The sequence below is a fragment of the Antechinus flavipes genome, chromosome 4, assembly GCF_016432865.1.
Source record: "Antechinus flavipes isolate AdamAnt ecotype Samford, QLD, Australia chromosome 4, AdamAnt_v2, whole genome shotgun sequence".
Lineage (NCBI taxonomy): Eukaryota > Metazoa > Chordata > Mammalia > Dasyuromorphia > Dasyuridae > Antechinus > Antechinus flavipes.
Window position 1 is genome coordinate 408,771,665 of NC_067401.1, and position 14,392 is coordinate 408,786,056.

The 14,392-nt window shown below is 32.5% G+C and overlaps 1 protein-coding gene across 1 annotated transcript in view; it reads right to left on the reverse strand.

Annotated features, from left to right (window-relative positions):
- HMCN1 (hemicentin 1) overlaps window positions 1-14,392 on the reverse strand; it is a 503,334-nt gene that overhangs the window by 184,047 nt on the left and 304,895 nt on the right. Inside the window, exons 26-31 of the mRNA XM_051998776.1 lie at window positions 11,778-11,972; window positions 8,696-8,826; window positions 8,435-8,582; window positions 6,533-6,659; window positions 5,260-5,414; window positions 429-707 (exon numbers count right to left, since the gene is read on the reverse strand). Of these exons, the coding sequence (XP_051854736.1) occupies window positions 429-707; window positions 5,260-5,414; window positions 6,533-6,659; window positions 8,435-8,582; window positions 8,696-8,826; window positions 11,778-11,972 (1,035 nt within the window). The remainder of the gene's footprint in view (window positions 1-428; window positions 708-5,259; window positions 5,415-6,532; window positions 6,660-8,434; window positions 8,583-8,695; window positions 8,827-11,777; window positions 11,973-14,392) is intronic.

Consider the following 14,392-nt stretch of genomic DNA (forward strand, 5'->3'; position numbering starts at 1 on the left):
AGAATATTTCAGGTTCATTCATATGACCTACCACTCTGATTTTTACTTTGACTAGGATCCTGCATATTTGACTTGAAAACTATTATTCATATAATGAGGAAAGATAGAGAAAATATGTGCACCAGTCTTGGTTCTACCAACCTAACAAATTTATCAAAAGCTTCAATGAATGCCTAATCACTCAGAGACAAAACAGTTGTTAGAATAAATAGGACATCCTGCTTTACAGACCCATAGAGATTCACTTTAGACTCAAATTAGGAGGCTGATTCTTTTTTTTCCTATTCCCTAACTTAAAAAGAGACCTTTGAAACAAATAAAATACACTGGCAGTAATACTTTAATAAAAAAGAAAAACTACTGTTTTGTTATCATACACTTACAAACAATAGAAAAGGCAAAAATAAGAAAATTTATTTTTTCTTTACCATACACATCCACTTCATATGCTTTTTCAGCTGTTCCAGCAATGTTTGTCACATGACATGTGTATTTTCCAAAATCAGATACTTGAGCATGAGGGATCTGTAGAAAATGCCCCTTATCAATATAAAGGGCTTGTGGGTTGGATATGATCAGCTGGCCATCTTTATGCCATGTTATGACAGGCACTGGAAGTCCACGTGCTTCACACTCTAGCTTAATTATGCTGTTGATCATTGCAGATATTTCAGTGGTCATATTACTTCCTTTAATACTAGGTGGAACTATAAGAAATAAGAACAAAAACAAAAATTTCTTAAATCTCAATAATCTTTATGGGATCTTGAATGTCATACTTTAATTCCTCAAGAGAGCAATGATTTCATCAATATGGATACTTCTTCGATTTATTTTTTCAGACTGCAATAACTCCATAGTACAATAGATGATTCTGTGAGTCAAAATGAACAATGACAAAAATTCCTCACTGTACAGCCAACCTTTTGATAAGTAATCTTTGAATTACCTAAATGGATATCCTGACAATTTATCATTGAACCAATTCAGCAAAGTAGCAATTGCTAGCTTTTGTCCTCTGTGCCATAACAAAGCATAAGAGTAGTACCATATTGGAAGCTATATTATCACACATGTTACCCATTCAGTCTAAACTGCCAGGCACTGTGCTGATCACTAGAGATACAAAGAAAAGTGAAAAAGTGAAATCTTTATAAGAAAGATAGAGACAACAAGCAAACAATTATGTATAAATCATCCATATAAGATAAATCGAAAACAAGGATCATCTAAGGATTTTCTAAAAATAAACTAAAACAAAAGAAAAATATGAAGTATAGAGATCATCTACACTGGAGATTCTAATCCATATTTGTTCCATGGTTCCCTTTGCCAGTCTAATGAAACCTATGGACTTCTTGGAGACATATTAAATACAAAATATAATATATAGGATAACAAAGGAAATCAATAATTTTGAAATACAATTATCTTTTGTTAAATCACATTTGATAGAACTTAAACCAGCTCTCTCATTTCAGATGATGAAAATGAAGATTGGAAGGGTAACAACACTTTCTGAAAGTCACAGAGACAGTATATAATACACATTCTCATCAGAGCTTACAAATTCCTAGCTAATTCAGGTCTTCTTCCACTACACCACAGCTGTTTTTATCAAAATTTTTGGTCAAAATTATATTAGTCATCATATTTATCTACCAGGGCTGTTAAGAATATAAATTCAGGGGTTTATTTAGATGTAGAGTTCTAAAGTAACGTTATATGTAAGAATAATTCTTACTGAAATATCTAACACAAGCACAAGAAATCTGGAATTAGGTCAAGGGGCAAAAGGGAAAATGTCTGAGTCAAAAAGGTGGTACAATTCTGTGTTCTTTCCCCAAGAAATAATCTTTTCTAACCAGCTATTAATGATGACTGGGACCTTTTAGTTTCTGCCTGTCAGTATATTTTTTGGAACTACTTACATTTCATGTGCTCAGCTTTGCTCATCTAATTGGTGACATATGTAATTTCTAGCATTCAGTGTCAACATGCCTCATTTTCTTCACCAAGTCCCTGAGGACTTATTGGTAAAAAAAATAATACTAATGGCTTGATCCCCACGACAATCTTAATCCTGCCATCCCTGTGTTATGCCATAATCGCCGCAGTTTAAAAGAAAACAAATGACCGACAATATGTTAACATTTCTAAATACTTTATAGAAATCATTTTTAGAATGGACCCAAAGTGACAAATAGGCATGGACAGAGCGTTGGTCCCAGTCTAAAAATGGCTAGAGTCAAGGAGTAGAATTTATATATATTTACTATGAATTTTTTTGTGCTTTTAAGAAATGGCAAATTAAGGTCAAACTTTTAGTCATACTTGTCTTAAAAAATAGACAACCTAGTTCAGCTGAAGTACAGAACTAAAGAAATCAATACTTATAGGTTCAATCCATTATGGGCCATTTATCTTTTTTTCTTATGTCTTCCAACAAGAGTCTACATATGAAACTTCACCCATCATTTAAAAATTTTCTTAAGTTTTTTAAACAAAAGGAACCAATTATAAAACTGTGAATTATATGATATATAATTGTTATTGCTTAAATTCTCCATAAATTAAATAGTTGATGGGCTATTTTACACATGCCTTCAATTCAACAATTTCTGAATGTTTACATTCTCCTAATAGCTGAGAGTTATATATTTGATGACTAATCCCACTGACCATATGTACTTCTTAAAGGACAGATGCATTTAGCCTCCTGCTCTAATCACATATCAATGATTGTGAATAGAAAAAGAACCATCTAATGGAGGGAATTGACTGTACAATCCACTCAGTGATAAATGCAAGTAAATAATCCTCACAAGGAAACCAAAGGATGAAGTTTGTTTCCCTTGGCATCCATCTCTGTAATAAAAATATATTTTTTTTAACTTAAGGGGAAAAAAGTAAGTTTCAAATTAACACTCAGTGGTGCAGGTATGCACACTGGGAAGGAAATAGCATTATTTCCTGAATTGTGATATTCAAACTTCACATTTTGATGATGCCTTTGAACCCAATAATCTCAGTATGTTTTAGTCATTATATGGATTTTTCTTCTTAAGAAGTTTGAGGGGTATATATATATATATATATATATGTGTGTGTGTGTGTGTGTGTGTGTGTGTGTGTGTGTGTGTATTATTAACAAAAGGATGGTCATTTTTCAGTCTCTCAGACCAAAAACCCTATGTGTATTTAAGAATGAAAGAGTGAAATAGAATAGGGGAGAAAGATAGAGGAAATAGAAGAAAAGAAACTCAAAAACAGAGAGTGAGAAAGAAGACAGTTCATATTCCATGGAAACATGACTTTTTTATACCACCAAAAATAATTAATCACTGACAAGAATCTGGCAGGCCTACAGCAGGCTAGAGAAGACAACTCAACAGCTTAGCAAGATATTGCACTATCGTTTCAATTTCTGGACTCTGGTAGGAAGCCAATGGTAGCAAAAATGGTTTTGTTTAACTTGGCCACTGATGTGTCTAATCTTTTTCTAATGTTATGCTCTTTTGTACAGGATATATCTTTTCATGGTTGATTTCTTCTTCCACCCTGGCTCTTTTTATAGAAGTACATGCATAATCATTGTGCATGAAACCACGAAGCTTTGATTCCACTAAGTGATGAGCACCATATTCATTCACATCATGAGAAATTCATATCAATATACTATTGTATAAAAAGAATTTAGAACCTAGTTAGATGAAAACCAAATTTGATTGAGGATATTGAATATGATTTTATGTGCATAATTATGTGATAATTATTAAATACATTTTCTTTTCAACATATTATTATCTAGTTATTTTTATTGCTTTCTCTTCCAGTCTTTACATTTTTGTCATAGCTTGGCTTTCTTTATGGATCCCTTAAATCCTTTGGTTTTGGATAAGAGTTAGTCTCCTTAGTATTAGAATATCACCATAGAATAATGGTAGTTTTACACTGTTCTCTCCTGTGCTCAAAGTTTTTTTCTTGAGCATATTGCATATATACAGAAGCAGATATATTCCTAATCATATGTTCTTTGGGGAAAAGGACAATAAAATAATTTTGCCTTTTCTTCCTATTTCTAGATGACCAATGTACATATATACATCTACCACTTCTATCTTTTGGAGAATAAAGAAAAAAGAAGAAAGAAGAATGAAAAGAAAAATAATGAGTAAAGATAAGATCACTCTTTATTAGTTTTTATCTGTGCAGAAGAAAAAAAATAAAACCACTAATAGAATCCATTATATCTCAATTCTATCAATGGCGAAGTCCATGTTAGAAAAGAAAGTTCCCAAAGCAATGCCTTTTATAGGATATTGTTATTTCCATATGGCTCCATTTGAAGTTATTCAATTTTCCTCAAGTCTTGTACTCTACAATTTACCTAAAGTGTACAAAATGAAAGAAGAAATGGTGTTCATTGAAGTTCTATTCCTGTTTCCTGTTGAACATGCTTGATTGATCTAACTGCTTAATTTCATTATGTCCTCCTATTTACTATTTGCAAAAGGGAAATAATAACATTTGACAACTACCTCAGACAAATGTCAGATGGATTTACATACTAAAAACCATAAAAGGTTTTGTTATGGATAAGCCCAAAATATAGGAGGTATTTAAGAGGATTGCAAAGTGTTCAGAATCAACTGTAAATTTATTTAGAAAGCATGATGATGTGACATTTACATCTATATAAATATAAATATCACTAAAATTCATATTTATCTATATTAAACCATTTAGAAGGGGGTATACCATTCTCATTTATGTATCTAACAAAAACTCATTCATAGAGCACATGGGTACACAAAATCATTAATACTGTTTTATAATTGAGGAAAACTGATAGTCATGGAGATTTGGTAATATATCTAGGATCTTAGAGTTTAAGAACTCAGGACTCAAATCCAAGTCTTTTTACTCCAAATGCAGTGTCATCTTTCATAGTTATATTATTCACAGGAATAACTTTCCCACCTTCATTGATATTATTTGAAAATCTCCAAGTACTTTCAAGAAACCCCCAAACTGACTAGCTGCTGCAGTGGCATAAATAACCCTGAGTAAAGATAAAAATGTTTCAGTAAAATTGCACAAAAGTATACATCTATTCAAGAATATACCAATATAGAGTCCCTTCTAAAATAATATTATTTAATTTTGAGATTAGAACCAGTAGTTAAAATTATATCAAAACAAGGAATGTTTAATTTTTCCATTAAAAAAAAGGTAAAAGTCATTTTTATAACTTACCATAGACAGTCAATTTGATATCTTTGTTTTGTTTGCCAGCTGCATTGGATACACTGCACTGATATCGTCCTTTGTCACTTCGACGTACATTCTTTAGATATAGAACTTGTCCTCTGTCTAGAAGTTCAATGTTTGGGTCTCCTAAAAATAAGGGCCTGAAGAAGAGATCGTTTTCATGTCATTTCATGATTCTATTTTCACTTCTCAAAGTATATATTTCCCTATTTTTAGCATGACAAAAATTATTTTTAATGAACTAGTTACACAGATGTATGATAGTAATAAAATATCTCAGCTGTTTTTTCACATAATAACAGCTAACATTTATATAGTGCTTTAATTGAGTTTTGCAAAACCCTTTACCCATAAAATCTTACTGGAGCATCAAAACAATGCAATCATTGGAATCTTGTGAAAAATCATACCTCCTCTTGAGTTCTGGAGCAACTACCCATAGGTTCTACATGGGTCATAAGATGGTACTTTTTTTCCTCCTATAGAAAAAACTGGAGTATTCATTCTAATATTATTATGGATATTATGGTCATTCATAATGACCACAATTTTGTTTGAATTTCAGGATGGTTGTCAAAAGAAATTTTTGACAACTTGATGTGCTTATATGTGAAGAAAGATATCTGTAGTTTTAATCATATGATAAATTCTTCATGACCTATTATTAGTATCTATCTCATTAGACAGTAAAGGTTTGACGTCACTCTATAATTAAGAATTCTATTGAACTGACTTCAACTTTCTAAGTTCAAAGTCAGAAAGGTCAAAGTGATGGGATCATTTATTTTTTTTAAATCTACTAATAACATTTACAATGTATTTTATAAAACTTAAGCATGAAGCATACTGCATTGCTTTCAAGAAGCATTTGTTAATCATGTTTAAAATGTATCAAGGCAATAAATGAAGGGAGGAAGTCTATTATGTTTCTTTACATTATGTCCTTCATAGAGACAACTAAGGGGCACAGTGAATAGGGAGCTAGGTCTAAAGTCAAAAAGACCTGGGTTAAAATATGGTTGTGTGATCCTGGACAAGTCATGCAATCTTTGCCTGCCTCAATTCTCTTACCTGTAAAATGGGGATAATAATACTAGCATCTAGCTTACAGGGTTCTTGTGAGTATCCAGTGAGATAATTGAAAAGCACTTAGTACAATTCTTGACACATGGTAAAAGCTTATATTATTAGTTATTCTTCATACAATTATATTCTATCAGTAGAGGCATTGCTCCAGACAAAAAAAATAAGTACTTACTTTCCATCTTTGAACCACTGAATAGCAGGAAAGGGAGTGCCTTTGACCTGACACTCCAAGCTTGTGTCATGGTTGAGGATAACTGAAACTTCACTTGGAAAATTGGCACCTATTATGGTGGGTGGAACTTGAACAAAGAAATTTTACCATGAGAATCCATGAATTAACACATGGGAAAATAAATGTTCCTTCATCAGTTAAACAGGGTTTTAAAGTTCAGAATGCAAAAAAAAGAACAGCAGAAGAGCCAAAATTTAAAATGAGAAACTGGAAAAATCTCATGACAGATCTGTAACAGTAATTTATACTTCCTAGGCTAACACCTTTGCTCTTAAATCAGATTTTATTTTGAGAAACATTTAGATGTATAACAAGGAAAGAAGGATTGTTTATGAAGAGATGACTCTCACACAAAATAACTTACTGCTAGAATCATTTCTTTAAAATTTTATATGAATTACTAAATTGTTTCATTTCAAATGATATTTATTGAACCATAATGCTATTCCCAGTTTACCATTATATATACTGTTAAAAGCCTCTAACTGATAAATTCTTGGAAAATTTGAGATATAAACAAAATAATGTATATCAAAAATTTTTTTCTTGTGCTGAAATTAGTACTTATCATTCTGTTTCCTTTCTTCTGTCTTCATTCCTTATCTCCCATTATACCATACCCCTTCCCAAAATAATATCTATACTGTTATTTTCCCTTTATTTGCATTCTTCTTTGGTTATACAATTTTTACTTACACAGAAACTACTCCTAAAGCATCCTTTTGGTGTGGTGGACATGATATTGAGTTCTTAAAAGCTATGCCAGTGGCTTTAGCAGATTTTTCTATATCAGAAAATTTTTGAATATGAGCCTAGGAATGAGCTTCTTATTTTTTGTACAAGAACTGGTCAAAATATGAGGAGGGATATCATCAATAGGTTGGAATTATTTATATTTCTAATAATAATTATAAATCAAGAATTAACTAGAATTCTTTATGTACTATGTATAAAATTTTTAAAAATACTTTATAAAGTTCTTTAATGTTTCAAAGTATTTTATATAGATGATCTCATGTAAGCTTTACAAAGATCTATCATATAAATAATATGGGCATTGATATCCTGATGCTAATTAGGATATTAATTAATTATAAATTGAATCTCAGAAAGTTTATGTGATTTAGATATGGTCACATAGATAGTAATGAAACCAAGGCTTCGTGCTGCTAACTCCAGCAGGATAAGAAGTTTCTGGGGGCCCAAAGTGCTATATTCCCTCTGAATTTCTCAAGTGATAAAAACAGCACAGAGTGCTAAATATTTTTTGATGTCTACAAACAATACTCAAGGACAGCCCAAGATAAGGACTTAGTCTTTCCTAGATCATTGTGGAATTACATGTTTGAAGGAACCAGAATTTGAGGTGCTTTTTCAATATAACATAAGATTTATTCAAATTTGCATGGCTCCAAATACTGTGACTAAGCATAAAAGAACATGTCATCAGATTTCAGGACTTGGACAAAGAAAGAGTGATTGCACATATTCACAATATGGCAAAAAAAGTCTCATTCTTTCCAGTCAATTTCATGCATATCCAGCTCGATACAGCTTTTGTGTGTCAGAAGGGAGGCAATGACGGATAATTTTTAAGAAGTTATTAAAAGTGTTTCAATAGTTCATATATAGAATAATAGCAACAATATCAAGATGCTAGTGTGTAAAGAATTAGAATAGCTTTAACTATCCATTCCAACTTATTCCCAAATAATAAAGAAAAAGAAACTAGTTTACGAGCATTTTGTCCTGTGTATTCTTTCTCCATCACTGATCCATTCTAATGTAGTTAGCTTACATATGATATAATGTGGTACGAGATTTTAAGAGTGTTCTGCTTACTGAGCACAGCAATGTTGAAATCCTTCTCAGAATTGCCAGCAATATTAATTGCTCTACAGGTGTAGTGCCCAGCATCTTCCGGAGAAGCTTTGAAGAGCTGTAGCATCTTCCCATTATGTGTTATCTGGACAGTGTTACTTTCAGTCACCTTCAGTGTTCACACAAAAAATGAGTGTTACTAATATACTTCACAGACAATTAGAGGTCAAAATCAAATTAGAACTTCATTGGAACATACATATTTTTTGGATATGATCCTACCTGGACATCATCTTTGTACCACATGATGATAGGAGATGGGTTGCCTGAGACTTCACAAATGAGATTTGTGGGCTGGTTTAGCACCACAGATACATTTGTCACTTGTCCTTTATCTTTGATTTCAGGAGGAACTACAAAAAAAGAGAGGCTTTACTTTGAAATTTTATTTGATAGTGAATTGGGATAGAAAAAGTCAATTTCTAAAACATGAACAATTCATTTTTTTCTCCTAAATATTGAGCTAATAAGAAATCCAAGGTGAATGCTACAAGGGCTCCTATCATGAAAGGGCAGAACATATGATTAAAGCATTAAAGATATATTAGCATTTGGATTAGCTTGATAGTGCAGTGGATAGAATAGCGGAAGTCAGGAGGACCTGAATTCAAATCTGATCTCAGACACTTCACACTTACAAGCTGTGTGACCTAGGCAAGTCACTTAACTCCAATTGTCTGGCCAACAAGAACAAAACAAAGATATATCAGATTCTTTTTTTTATATAACTTTTTATTGATAGAACTCATGCCAGGGTATTTTTTACAACATTATCCCTTGCATTCACTTCTGTTCCGATTTTTCCCTTCCTTCCCTCCACCCCCTCCCCCAGATGGCAAGCAATCCTTTACATGTTGAATAGATTACAGTATTTCCTGGATACAATATATGTGTGCAGAACCAAACAGTTTTCTTGTTGCACAGGGAGAATTGAATTCAGAAGGTATAAATAATCCAGGAAGAAAAACAAAAATGCAAGCAGTTTATATTCATCTCCCAGTGTTCTTTCTTTGGGTGTAGCTGCTTCTGCCCATCTTTGATCAATTGAAACTGAATTAGCTCTCTTTATCGAAGAGATCCACTTCCATCAGAATACATCCTCAAACAGTATCATTGTTAAGGTATATAATGATCTCCTGGTTCTGCTCATTTCACTTAGCATCAGTTCATGTAAGTCTCGCCAGTCCTCTCTGTATTCATCCCGCTGGTCATTCCTTACAGAACAATAATATTCCATAATGTTCATATACCACAATTTACTCAACCATTCTCCAATTGATGGGCATCCATTCATTTTCCAGCTTCTAGCCACTACAAACAGGGCTGCCACAAACATTTTGGCACATACAGGTCCCTTTCCCTTCTTTAGTATCTCTTTGGGGTATAAGTCCAGTAGAAACACTGCTGGATCAAAGGGTATGCACAGTTTGATAACTTTTTGAGCATAGTTCCAAATTGCTCTCCAGAATGGCTGGATGTGTTCACAATTCCACCAACAATGTATCAGTGTCCCTGTTTTCCCACATCCCCTCCAACATTCCACATTATCTTTCCCTGTCACTCTAGCCAATCTGACAGGTGTGTAGTGGTATCTCAGAGTTGTCTTAATTTGCATTTCTCTGATTAATAATGATTTGGAGCATATTTTCATATGTCTATAAATAGTTTCAATTTCTTCATCAGAGAATTGTCTGTTCATATCCTTTGACCATTTATCAATTGGAGAATGGTTTGATTTCTTATAAATTAGAGTCAATTCTCTACATATTTTGGAAATGAGGCCTTTTTCAGAACCTTTGATTGTAAAAATGTTTTCCCAGTTTATTCTTTCCCTTATAATCTTGTCTGCATTTGTTTTGTTTGTACAAAAACTTTTCAATTTGATATAATCAAAATTTTCTATTTTGTGGTCAATAGTGATCTCTAGTTTTTCTTTGGTCATAAATTCCTCCCTCTTCCACAGGTCTGAGAGGTAAACTATCTTATGCTCTTCCAATTTATTTGATATATCAGATTCTTTAAAATTTATTTAAGTTGTCTAGTTTTCTAGGACACTGATACATTGTTGGTGGAATTGTGAACACCAACCATTATGGAAGAAGCCATTCTGGAGAGTGATTTGGAACTATGCTCAAAAAGTTATCAGACTGTGCATATCCTTTGATCCAGTAGTGTTACTACAGGGCTTATATCCCAAAGAGATCTTAAAGGAGGGAAAGGGATCTGTATGTGTCAAAATGTTTGTGGCAGCCCTCTTTGTAGTGGCCAGAAACTGGAAACTGAGTGGATGCCCATCAATTGGAGAATGGCTGAATAAATTGTGGCATATGAATATTATGGAATATTATTGTTCTGTAAAAATGACCAGTAGGATGATTTCAAAAAGGCTTGGAGAGACCTACATGAACTGATGCTGAGTGAATGAGCAGGACCGGGAGATCATTATATACTTCAACAACAATACTATATCATGATCAAATCTGATGGACGTGGCCCTCTTCAACAATGAGATGAACCAAATCAGTTCCAATAGAACAGTAATGAATTGAATCAGCTACACCCAGTGAAAGAACCCTGGGAAACAAGTGTGAACTACTTCATAGAATTCCCAATCCCTCTATTTTTGTCTGCCTGCATTTTTGATTTCCTTCACAGGTTAATTGTACACTATTTCAAAGTCCGATTCTTTTTGTACAACAAAATAACTGTATGGACATGTATACACACATACAGACACACAGACACACACACACACACATATACATATATATATATCTCATATATAGTATTTAACTTATACTTTAACATATTTAACATGTATTACTCAACATGCCATCTGGGCAAGACGGTAGGGGGAAGGAGGGGGAAAATTGGAACAAAAGGTTTCGCAATTGTCAATGATGAAAAAGTATATATGCATGGATACTTTTTCATCCATGCATATATCTTGTAAATAAAAAATAATAGTTTTCTGTTCTATATTACATTTCTGTTTTTATTATTAATTAATTTTGACAGTTATTTAATTTTCATTTGATTTATTTAGTTAATCATCTGATCTTTTTAAAATGAAATAAATAGTTATAACTCAAGTGTAAAAGTTGGTTCTTTAAATCATTTCTATTTGAACAAAGTGATATTCATAAGTTTAGGCTGAAATTTCAAGGGGCTGATTCCAACAACTGCTCAGCAAGGATTCTGAATGTTTAAAATTAGAATGATGAATTGAATAAAAACTTTAAGTAAGTACTTGAAGAAAGACAACTCTAAGTCATAGGATTTTTGTATTTTATGCCATTTTTACCATGAACTTTTAAATTATATTTTCTTTCTGTAGTTCCAGCTTCATTGGTTGCCACACAGATGTACTCCCCATTATCATATGGTGTAACTGAAGCAATAACCAACAATGCTCCATCATCCAAAATTGAAAGGCCTGGTTCTCTGCCAGTCAGCTCTCTGCCATTATGTAGCCATTTGATTGTTGGTTTGGGGGTGCCTAAAGAGAAAACGAAGGAATATCAATTTTTTTCAGAGTATAAAAACAGTTTTCAATAAAATAACTATTAATTATGTCAAGAAGAGAGAAAATTGTTATAAATTAAGTATATAATATTAGACTATTGTCAAGATATTTGTGATTTGACTTTTCGAAGGTCTTATTAAAATATTAATTCGTGGAATGCTTTCTGAGACACATAGCCTACATTTAAATTTGAAGATAAGTTCTCTTTCTTGAGGTAATCAGAAGAAATTAAATAAAAATATTTATATGTTTTAGAGGATTAATTTTGTCGTTTCAAAGAAACAGATAAGTAGATAAGTAGCACTATATGTAAAAAAATTCACATGCAGATATGCAAACATACATTTTCCTTTATTTACAAGTCTGAGGGGAAAAAACAATATAGAATATTTATACATTAGAGGGAGACATAAATTATATTGCTATGTGAGTATACCACACATTGTCCCACTAGATGGAAGATATGGATTATGATTTATTAATGCAAAATGTAAAACTGGTTTGCCTCTTTTTCCTCATCTGTAAAATGAGCTAGAAAAGGAAATGACTAAGTATTTTCATCAAGAAAGCCCCAACTGAAATCATGAAGAATCAGACATGATTGAAAAATGATAGAAAAAAATTTCATGATAGCTAAGAAAGATGAACTCTAGTTACTGACAGACATCCACTATGGTCCAAAGAAGATATTTCAAGATATAGTAAGGAGCTTTTTGTAGAAAAATAACTACAATCTATTTTATACTATCAAATAAGCAGCTACTCTTAAATCAAATAATTTTAAACTACATTAATATTCAACCTATGCTCAAAAAAACCAACTTCACAAGTACAGTATAGGAGAAATATAACTAGATAACAATTCAATCATAAAAGCTAGGAGTTTTGGTTGACGTCAAACTAAAAGTAAGACAACAATATGATATGGCAACTAAGTGAATTGATGTAACTTTGGCTAATTACATAAGACAAGCTAAACACTCAGAACTGGGATGCTAATAGTGCTAATTCAACTTTAGTCTGCTTGGACTACTTCTAGAGTATTCTCTTCATTTCTGGGAGTCATATTTTTGAATGACATTGATAGACTGGAAAGTATCCAGGCCACTAGGTTGGTCAAGGATCTTATGATCATGTGTAGTTAAGAGTGTCATCTGATTTACACAGAATAGACTGGTTTCTTTTTAAGGGATTGGATAGATTCTCAAAATCATTACTGACTTGCCTCTGTTGCTGTCTGAGGTCTATCTAGCCTATAGAAAGTTGGTACCAAAGATTTTGGAAAAGATTTAGGAGAATTTTTACTGCCCTCAGTAACACTGACCAGTATAACAAATGTAGCGATGGAGTGAATTCTCTGAATTTTTATCCTTCGATAAAATCTTAAAACTTTTTAAACCTTACAAGTTTTGTTAGTGGATCTTACAATGGCAATATATGTGTTTCCTTTTTTTCCTTTAATATTACTTGTCTTGTGTAATGTATTTTTTTTTTTTTTGCTTCCTAACTTATTACTTCCTATTTTCTACATGAATCACTGGACTTGCATAAATGAAGTTTGGCCCAAAATACCACATGGATATCAGTAAAAGAAAATAGGTATTTTAAAATGGAGGAGAAAAGAAAATAAGGGTAACATAGCAATCTTTAAATATTATAAAACTATCCATCTAAACAGGAGGATTTGATCAGCTCTGTTTAATTATTTTGTGATAGAACTAGAAGCATCGATCAGAAGTTGTAAAGAAATAGGCACAGACTTGAAATAAGGAAACTCTTTCTAATAGAATGATTCTAAAGTGAAATGGAATTTTAAAGAAGAAACAGAATGTCCATCATTTGGTTTTCTCCTTGTTGGTAATATTAGAAAGGAGGCATTTTTCCTATACCGATTGAATGAGATGATCTCCAAGGTCTCTTCCAACTCTGAAATTATGTAAGAATCATACTGATGTGGTAAAGTAAAGAACCAGCCTTGAAGTCTGAAAGGTCTATATTCAAGTCTCCCTTCTGACATATACGCTGTGTGAATCTGAGACAATAACTTAACCTTTTAGAGCTCAAGGCCAACTGTCCAAGAATGTGTTGCAGAGTTTTTCACTTACACTGGTTGAAGTTTCTTCATTTGTCAGTTCTCTGTAGCAGTGACACTAAAGCCTAGATGTTGCCCCCATGATTAATAGAAATGTCCACATTAGGAGATAATGGTTTTAATGTCCTCATAATTAGACAAATCATACCTGAAATGCAGTATTTAGTTCAGACTGCCATATTTTCGGAGAATTATTTAACAAGTTGGATATATCCGAATAGAAAACAAGAGGATGGTAAAGGGAACTGATGTTATTTTATGAGAAAAGTGTCTGAAGGAATTGAGCCTAAATGTCTGATGA